The following is a 9,599-nucleotide window of genomic DNA, read 5'->3' as shown; positions in this document are numbered from 1 at the left end:
CCACAGACCCTAGAATCCTAGAGACCTTACATTTTCTTTCCTTTTTTTTTCTTTTTTGAGACTGAGTCTCACTCTGTTGCCCAGGCTGGAATGCAATGGCATGATCTGGGCTCATTGCAACCTCTGCCTCCCAGGTTCAAGCAGTTCTCGTGCCTCAACCTCCCGAGTCGCTGGGACTACAGGCATGCTCCACCATGCCCAGCTAATTTTTGTATTTTTATTAGAGATGGGGTTTCACCATGTTGGCCAGGCTGGTCTGGAACTCCTGACCTCAGGTGATCCGCCTGCCTCGGCCTCTCAAAGTGCTGGAATTAAAGGAGTGAGCCACTGCGCCCTGCGTCTTTTTTTTTTTTTTTTTTTGAGACAGAGTGTCGCCAGGCTGGAGTACAGTGTGTGATCCTGGCTCGTTGCAACCTCTGCCTCCTGGGTTCAGGCAGTTCTCCCACCTCAGCCTCCTTAATAGCTGGGATTACAGGCACCTGCCACCATGGCCAGCTTCATTTTTGTATTTTTAGTAGAGATGGGGTTTCGCCATGTTAGCCATGCTGATCTTGAACTCCTGACCTCAGGTGATCTGCCCGCCTTGGCCTCCCAAAGTGCTGGGATTACAGGCGTGAGGCACCGTGCCTGGCCATGGGCCTTACATTTTCATTTGGCTTCAGCATAAGCATCCTTTTTGGTTTTTTTTTTTTTTTTTTTTTTGAGATGGAGTCTCACTGTTGCCCAGGCTGGAGTGCAATGGTGTGATCTCGGCTCACTACAACCTCTGCCTCCCAGGTTCAAGCGATTCTCTTGCCTCAGCCTCCCAAATAGCTAGGACTACAGGCACCTGCCACCACGTCTGGCTGATTTTTGTATCTTTAGTAGAGATGGGGTTTCACCATGTTGGCCAGGCTGGTCTTGAACTCCTGGCCTCAAGTGATCCACCTGCCTCGGCCTTCCAAAGTGCTGGGATTACATGGATGAGCCACTGTTCCCGGCCAGCATGAGCATCCTTGATTCAGCAAAATGAGCAAGTGCAAGCCTTCCTTGGGTTGCTAGATATTTTCGTAGAAGAGCCCAGCAAGATCATCACATTTTAGTAGGCCTAGTTATTAAGTGGTGATCAGAGCCAATGGAGTCCCTCTTGGATAGAAATAGCCATAAGGTCAGATAGCTGTTTCTCAAACTAAACTTTTGGAGGATGTGGGGGGTTGAGGAGACATAGTTTCGCTCTATTGCTCAGGCTGGAGTGCTGGGAGTGCTGTGGCATGATCCTGGCTCATTGCAGCCTTGACCTCCCAGGCTTCTAAAGTTCTGGGATTACAGGCATCAGTCACTGTGCCCAACCTAGAGGCTTCTGCTTGTAGCTAACAGCACTTTTTGTTTTTGTTTTTGAGACGGAGTCTCCCTTAGTCGCCCAGGCTGGAGTGCAGTGGTGCAATCTCGGCTCTCGGCAAGCTCTGCCTCCCGGGTTCACGCCATTCTCCTGCCTCAGCCTCCTGAGTAGCTGGGACTGCAGGCGCCCGCCACTACACCCTGCTAATTTTTTTGTGTTTTTAGTAGAGACGGGGTTTTACCGTGTTAGCCAGGATGGTCTTGATCTCCTGACCTCGTGATCCGCCTGTCTCGGCCTCCCAAAGTGCTGGGATTACAGGCGTGAGCCACCGTGCCCAGCTGCTAACAGCACTTTTTAAAGTTTCCCATTGTTCTAGTGACAGGAAGTATACTGTTCCCCCTTCCCCTCATTTTGTAGACTGATCACGTCAGAGATTATTTTACCAGAAACTTTTTTTGGGGGGTTTGGGGGGTTATTTTTTTTTGAGACGGTCTCAGCCAGTCACCCAAACTGGAGTGCAGTGGCATGATCACGGCTCACCACAGCCTCAGCCTCCCAAGTAGCTGGGACTGTAGGCCCGCGCCATCACACCCAGCTAATTTTTGTGTTTTTTTTGTAGAGACGGGGTTTTGCCTTGTTGCCCAGGCTGATCTGAAACTCCTGGGCTTCTAAAGTGCTAGGATTACAGGCATGAGCCACTGTACCGGGCCCTTTTTTTTTTTTTTTAAAGGAAAAATGACTGAGAAGGATGGCTTGTGCTTGTGAGGAGGAAGGGGATGCATTCATGGAATTCCCCAGCTCAGGAACTATTTCCAATCAGTTTCCTGGTAGTTAAAACACTTCGTTGGCACCCCTGTTGTCATCTGTTGAAGAAATGTGGGCCAGAGGACACACTAGAGATGCTGGAATTGGGTGTCCAGAAAGGACACAAAACTGCCCTGTGGCAATGACATAATTTTTGTCAACTTTGGTTTCTTATCTATCTCAAAGTATTATAGTGAGGATTCCAGGAGAGACACCCAGAGGATCATGTGGTGGGCCTTAGATTTCATTCGTGTAATGAGTAGTGAGCAACAGCTATTGGGTGGCGTGACTGACTGGATGGATGAATAAGGTGAAGATCTGGGCGCCAGGACTGGCTTTCTCATGCAATTCCGTGATGAGGGGGCGGGTCTCGAGGTAGGTACCACGTGCACCTACTCGAGATTCTGCACCTACCCGGGGTTTTGACTGCCGGCCACGCGAGTTTGGCACGCCGGATGTGACGTCACCACTCCGTGGTTCCCGGAACCTGGCGGTGGGACCGGAAATCAAGTCTACAAGGCGCGGGGGTGCACAGATGACCGGAAGCGTGCCCTGGCGGCGCTGCCAGCCCCAGCTGGGAGCTGGTAGGGGAGTGCGAGGAAGGCGGGACGCAGGGCGGAGCCGCTGCAGGGGCGGGGCCTGCGGACAGGAGCCGGGGTTTGGGGCGGGAACCCCTCGTCCCCTCCAGACCCCGCCTGCTCGGGCGCGGGCGGCGGCGCGGCCATGAAGCTGAAGCTGAAGAACGTGTTTCTCGCCTACTTCCTGGTGTCGATCGCCGGCCTCCTCTACGCGCTGGTACAGCTCGGTGAGCGGGGCGGGGCGGGGCGGGGGTGCGGCGGGCTGGCCCGAGGGCGCCCGCCGCCGTGCATCCCGCCCTGGGGATGAACCCCTGGCAAACACCATTCATCCGCTCGGCCCTCCGGACAGCTCTGCGGCCTCAGGCGCACTGCCCTCTATAGAACGCACCGCGGCTACCCGCCGCACCTCGGATGAAATCCAGACTCCTTCCCAGAGCCTGCAAGGCCCCGCATGATCCTGCTGCCGTCCGCCTCTCCCAACCCCATTTCCACCCCTCTCGCTCTGCTGCAGCCAGACTGGCTTGCTGACAGTTTCTCGAAAACCCCACGCTCATTACTCTCTCAAGCACTTAACTTGTTCCCTCTGCTTGGGGTGCTTTGCTTCCAGCGTTTCCTGGGCTGCCTCTTTCTCATCCTTCAGGTCTTAGCTCAAATGTCACCTCAGAGAGGCCTTCCCTGACCACCATAGCTAAAGTTACCATTCTTAATTCCATTCCCTTTTATTCCCTATCCTGATTATTTTCTTCATGGCCCCATCACAGTTTGTAATAATGTTATTAATTTGTTTCTTTGCTTAGTGTCTGCTTCCTCCACTAAACAGAAAGCTCGATGAGGGCAGGGACTGTGTCTGTTTTGTTCCCTGCTGTATCCCCAGCACCTAAGGCAGTGCCTCCTAGGAAGAGTATTCAATAAATATTTATCCTACGATGGAATCAATGAATTTAACAATGAGTCTTTGGTCACCTAGCCAAGGGAATGGATCGAACCCTGCCCCTTATGCAAAGATTTAGGGACAGTGCCACTGCGTTATCCTCAGGTATTTGAAAGACTGTCCAAAAGGGGTTCCATAGTGTAATGGTTAGTTGGCACCTTGGACTCTGAAAAGACTGTCCTGTTTAAGGACATGAGCTTGTTAGAAGCCCAGAAGGCAAAATTAGGACCAGCAGGTAGAAAAGATGGAATCAGCTCAATATCCAACATAAAATTGTAACAATGGAATTTATTAAAGTTGGAGAGGGTCTGCTGCTTGAGGCAGTGAGTTTCCCACACGAGAGGTATAGAAAAGGCTACTAGGGAAGTCATAAGGGGATACCTACATTGGTTAGGAATTAATGAGACGATTACGGCCCTTTGGGATGCTGAACATTCTGCGGTTCTCTGTCCCCACCTTTCCCCATTAATGCTTCCTGGGACCAGGCCAGCCATGTGACTGCCTTCCTCCCCTGCGGGCAGCAGCCGAGCAGCTACGGCAGAAGGATCTGAGGATTTCCCAGCTGCAAGCGGAACTCCGACGGCCACCCCCTGCCCCTGCCCAGCCCCCTGAACCCGAGGCCCTGCCTACTATCTATGTTGTTACCCCCACCTATGCCAGGTATGGGCTCTGGTGCACTCAAGAGGTCTGCGTTGTCCAAGAAGTTGGAGTTGATGATGAGGAGTTTGGGGAGGCACTGGGCTAGGAGTTGTTCCTCAAACTAGGGCATGCCAAAGACAGGATAAATGAACCACATTTATACTCAAATATTTGTGGGAAAATAGTTCTTTTTCAGGCTGGGTGTGGTGGCTCACGCCTGTAATCCCAGCACTTTGGGAGGCCGAGGCGGGTGGATCACCTGAGGTCGGGAGTTCGAGACCAGCCTGGCCAACATGGCAAAACCCCGTCTCTACTAAAAATACAAAATTAGCCAGGCGTGGTGGCGCATGCCTATAATCCCAGCTACTGGGGAGGCTGAGGCAGGAGAATCCCTTGAACCTGAGAGGCGGAGGTTGCAGTGAGCTGAGAGCGCCCTATCGCACTCCAGCCTGGGCAACAAGAGTGAAACTCCATCTCAAAAAAAAAACAAAACAAAAGAAAAAAGAAAAAAAATAGTTCTTTTTTCTAGAAGGAAAATACAAAATTCCTACCAAATTATAAGATAGAACAATAACATTTCAAAGAAATTTTGAGCTTGGCAGTGAATTAACTCTCTCTCCTTAGGGACCGTTTGGCAAGAAAGTTAAAACCCCCTGATTAAAGTTGAAAGGGCTTGTCTGGGCGCAGTGGCTCACGCCTGTAATCCCAGCACTTTGGGAGCCCGAGGCTGGTGGATCGCCTGAGCTCAGGAGTTTGAGACCAGCCTGGGCAACATGGTGAAACTCTTGTCTCTGCAAAAAAAAAAAAAAAAAAAAAAAAAAGCTAGGCGTGATGGTGCATGCCTGTAATCTCAGCTACTCTAGAGGCTGAGGTGGGAAGATTGCTTGATCCTGGGCGGCAGAGGTTGCAGTGAGTGGAGATCATGCAGCCTGGGCGACAGAGAGAGCCCATTTCAAAAAAAAAAAAAAAAGTTGAAAGTGCTTGGCCTGATAGTCATACTAGGGTCCAGAAATAGTTATACCAGCTGTTACTTACAGTGTGTTTACTCTCTAGCAGGCACTGTGTTTAGTGATTTACATTTGCTTTTGTTCTAAATCAAATGTAATTGGTTTTACTAATAAAACCAATTGGGGAATGTGGTTTTGGATCTGTAGCCATAAGGGTGTTAATACATCTTCTGGGAATCAGATGGCTGTCCCATTCACGCATAGGAAGCTCTAGACCCCACCTGTGACATGCACACATACATGCACACACAACCAGCCCTGGGACAGGCAGGTAGATCTGAAGGATAAAGAAGTACAGAAGAGGCCAAACATCCACATTCCTGGTTTGTTCCTTTTTTTTTTTTTCTTCCCCCCGCCTCCCCGCAACACCGAGATGGAGTCTTGCTCTGTTGCCCAGGCTGGAGTGCAGTGGTGTGATCTTGGCTCACTGCAACCTCCACCTCCCGGGTTCAAGCGATTCTCCTGCCTCAGCCTTCCGAGTAGCTGGGATTACAGGCGTACACCACCACGCCAGGCTAATTTTTTTTTTTTTTTTCGAGATGGAGTCTCACTCTGTCGCCCAGGCTGGAGTGCAATGGCACGATCTCGGCTCACTGCAACCTCCACCTCCTGGATTGAAGCAATTCTCCTGGCTCAGCCCCCCGAGTAGCTGGGGTTACAAGCATGCGCCACCACGCCCGGCTAATTTTTTGTATCTTTAGTAGAGATGGGGTTTCATCATGTTGGCCAGGCTGGTCTGGAACTCCTGACTTCGTGTTCCACCTGCTTTGGCCTCTCAAAGTGCTGGGATTACAGGCGTGAGCCACCATGCCTGGCCAGTAATTTTTTGTATTTTACTTTTTTTTTTTTTTTTTTTTTGAGATGGAGTCTCACTCTGTCATCTAGGCTGGAGTGCAATGGCGTGATCTTGGCTCACTGCAAGCTCTGCCTCCCGGGTTCATGCCATTCTCCTGCCTCAGCCTCCCAAGTAGCTGGGACTACAGGTGCCCGCCACCACGCCCAGCTAATTTTTTGTATTTTTAGTAGAGACAGGGTTTCACCATGTTAGCCAGGATGGTCTCGATCTCCTGACCTCATGATCCACCTGCCTCAGCTTCCCAAAGTGCTGGGATTACAGGTGTGAGCCACCATCCCCAGCTCTTATTTAATCTTTAAAACAACATTGTTATAAAGTACTGTTATTCCCATTTTACAGTTGAGGAAACTGAGGCTTAGGGAGATTGAGCCATTTTCCCAAATTGTCTCACGTAATAAGTTACAAAACTGGATTTCAAACCCAGATCTACCTGATCCCAAAGCCTGTGCCCTTAATTTTTTTTTTTTTTTTCCTGACAGAGTTTCGCTCTTGTCGCTCAGGCTGGAGCGCAGTGGCACAATCTCGGCTCACTGCAACCTCCGCCTCCTGGGTTCAAGCGATTCTTCTGCCTCAGCCTCCCGAGTAGCTAGGATTACAGGTGACTGCCACCATGCCTGGGTAATTTTTTGTATTTTTAATAGAGACGGGGTTTCGCCATGTTGGGCAGGCTGGTCTCGAACTCCTAACCTCAGGTGATCCGCCCACCTCGGCCTCCTAAAGTGCTGGGATTATAGGCGTGAGCCAACATGCCCGGCCTTTTTTTTTTTTTTTTTGAGATGGAGTTTTGCTGTTATCACTGAGGCTGGAGTGAAATGGTGCGATCTCAGCTCACTCCAACCTCCTCCTTCCAGGTTCAAGCGATTCTCCTGCCTCAGCCTCCCAAGTAGCTGAGATTACAGGCATGTGCCACTACACCCAGCAAATTTTTGTATTTTTTTAGTAGAGATGGGGTTTCACCATATTGGCCAGGCTGGTCTGGAACTCCAGACCTCAGGTAATTCACCTGCCTCAGCCTCCCAAAGTGTTATTATAGGTGTGAGCCACCATACCTGGCCCTGTGCCCTTAATTTATAGTCTCCCACAGCCTGAGCTCTGGGGTTGAGGTGGGTGATGGACATGGACTGGAAGAACAGGGCAGGTGACTGTTAGCATGAAGTTGACAGGCAAGAAAGAGGGAGTTTAGGCATTGGTTGGGAAGGGCCACAGGAGACACAGGCAGTGGCCCAGGAGAAGCTGTCTGCCCTGGCTGGAGCGGGCAAATGGTGCCTGCCCCTTTTCCTTGTGCTGCATCTGTCCCCTGCAGGCTGGTACAGAAGGCAGAGCTGGTACGACTGTCCCAGACACTGAGCCTGGTGCCCCGGCTGCATTGGCTGCTGGTGGAGGATGCTGAGGGTCCCACCCCGCTGGTCTCAGGGCTGCTGGCTGCCTCTGGCCTCCTCTTCACACACCTGGTGGTCCTCACGCCCAAAGCCCAGCGGCTTCGGGAGGGCGAGCCTGGCTGGGTTCATCCCCGTGGTGTCGAGCAGCGGAACAAGGCCCTGGACTGGCTCCGGGGCAGAGGGGGTGCTGTGGGTGGGGAGAAGGACCCACCACCACCAGGGACCCAAGGAGTCGTCTACTTTGCTGACGATGACAACACCTACAGCCGGGAGCTGTTTGAGGAGGTGAGCACCAGGATGGGGATGGGCAAGAGACCAGGTGCGGCCAGCTTCATTCGTTACCTTGGTTAGCAGTGTTGCCGTTGGCTGCTGGGTGAGGGGCTGGAAGCAGTGGGGCAGAGTGAGCCAGGTGGCTCTTTCTGCTGCTCCCTTCCCCGGACCACCCCTCTGTTTCTTCTCTCCCGACCTCCGTTAGATGCGCTGGACCCGTGCTGTCTCAGTGTGGCCTGTGGGGCTGGTGGGCGGCCTGCGATTCGAGGGCCCTCAGGTACAGGACGGCCGGGTAGTGGGCTTCCACACAGCATGGGAGCCCAACAGGCCCTTCCCTGTGGACATGGCTGGATTTGCTGTGGCCCTGCCCTTGCTGTTAGATAAGCCCAATGCCCAATTTGATTCCACCGCTCCCCGGGGCCACCTGGAGAGCAGTCTTCTGAGCCACCTTGTGGATCCCAAGGACCTGGAGCCACGGGCTGCCAACTGCACTCGGGTAAGGGAATGGAGATGGGCATAGAAACCTGGCTCTGGGATGGACAGGTGATGGGGGAGGTACAGTGAGACCCTGGGAATGGGTGGTTTAACCAGGAGGGACTCTCCAGATCTCTGATCAGCCTTGCTGACTCTACTGAAGGGGAAGCTGGGAACTAGCGGGGGAAAGTGGTCTCCTGCCACTCTGCCCCAAGTTCTGGGAACCCATGTGGCACAGAGAGGATGAAGGAATAAGGCCCTGTTTTTTTTTTTTTTTTTGAGACAGAGTCTCGCTGTGTCACCCAGGCTGGAGTGCAGTAGCGCAATCTTGGCTTACTGCAAGCTCCGCCTCCCGGGTTCACACTATTCTCCTGCCTCAGCCTCCCAAGTAGCTGGGACTACAGGCACCTGCCACCACGCCCGGCTAATTTTTTTGTGTTTTTAGTAGTGACGGGGTTTCACGGTGTTAGCCAGGATGGTCTCAATCTCCTGACCTCATGATCTGCCTTCCTCGGCCTCCTAAAGTGTTGGGGTTACAGGCGTGAGCCACCGCGCCTGGCCAAGGCCCGGTTTTAGAGGCACTAAGTCTTCCTCCACCCTGCCCTTTACACTTTGAAGCCTATACTGTATATGTCGATAGGGTTAGAGAATCCATTCCAGGCTCGGGGACCCAGAGTCCTGGCTGCAGCTGGGCCTGGCTCTCACTACATCCCTCCTGGCACAGGTACTGGTGTGGCATACACGGACAGAGAAGCCCAAGATGAAGCAGGAGGAGCAGCTGCAGCGGCAGGGCCGGGGCTCAGACCCAGCAATTGAGGTGTGATGGCGGCCCCACCCCAACTACCACCTCTTTTCAGGCACAGACCTTGTGGGACTGGGCCCCAGGCCTGCCCAGGATGTGGTTTTCCAAGTCCTGACCCTTGGAGCCAGAAGTGGCCCCTCTGCCCCTCCAGGCCCAGGGCATGGTCCTGCTGCTTCACCCCTCCCCTAGCCTGCCGTGTGGCACTGCCCACAGGCTGGGGACAAGCAGCCCTTGTATTGAGTCAGGTTGGCCCTGTCTAGGTTGGAACAGAAGGACAGATGGACCCAGGAGGGAGGGCAGCTGAGTAACTGGGTAACTTATTGGGGCTGGGCATGCACTGGGGGGCTGGAGGAGCTGGGCTGGACCCTCCCCACCTGAGCATGCTGACCCCCTTCCTACCTCCAGAATAAAGAATTTCAACCTGGAGGGGCCTCTTGTTTTCCTTTGCTTCTTACATTGGGTTCTTGCTTTCTGATCCTTACAGATGTGGGCTCCTGTTGCTGCACAGGTCGAGCCAGGGTCCAAACTTTGGAGTCCTGGC

General features: G+C 52.8%; 1 protein-coding gene across 3 annotated transcripts; it reads left to right on the top strand.

Annotated features, from left to right (window-relative positions):
- Positions 1 to 2,595: 2,595 nt before the first annotated feature.
- Positions 2,596 to 9,484, top strand: B3GAT3 (beta-1,3-glucuronyltransferase 3). Of its 3 annotated transcripts, XM_031016478.2 has the most exons (6): positions 2,827 to 2,927; positions 4,117 to 4,291; positions 7,437 to 7,797; positions 7,988 to 8,278; position 8,897; positions 8,981 to 9,072. In XM_031016478.2, the coding sequence occupies exons 1-6, from the start codon at positions 2,846 to 2,848 to the stop codon at positions 9,070 to 9,072; spliced, it is 1,002 nt and encodes a 333-aa protein (XP_030872338.1). In that variant the 5' UTR covers positions 2,827 to 2,845. The 3 variants fall into 3 exon arrangements, with proteins under 3 accessions (XP_018891439.1, XP_030872338.1, XP_030872339.1); XM_019035894.3 differs by lacking the exon at position 8,897 and having other exon boundaries at positions 2,596 to 2,927; positions 8,981 to 9,484; XM_031016479.3 differs by lacking the exons at positions 2,827 to 2,927; position 8,897 and adding an exon at positions 2,985 to 3,736 and having other exon boundaries at positions 8,981 to 9,484.
- Positions 9,485 to 9,599: the final 115 nt, after the last annotated feature.

The sequence above is a fragment of the Gorilla gorilla genome, chromosome 9, assembly GCF_029281585.2.
Source record: "Gorilla gorilla gorilla isolate KB3781 chromosome 9, NHGRI_mGorGor1-v2.1_pri, whole genome shotgun sequence".
In the NCBI taxonomy this organism is placed as follows: domain Eukaryota; kingdom Metazoa; phylum Chordata; class Mammalia; order Primates; family Hominidae; genus Gorilla; species Gorilla gorilla.
The sequence above is the reverse complement of the archived record's forward strand: the minus strand, read 5'-3'. Positions and strand labels throughout refer to the sequence as shown.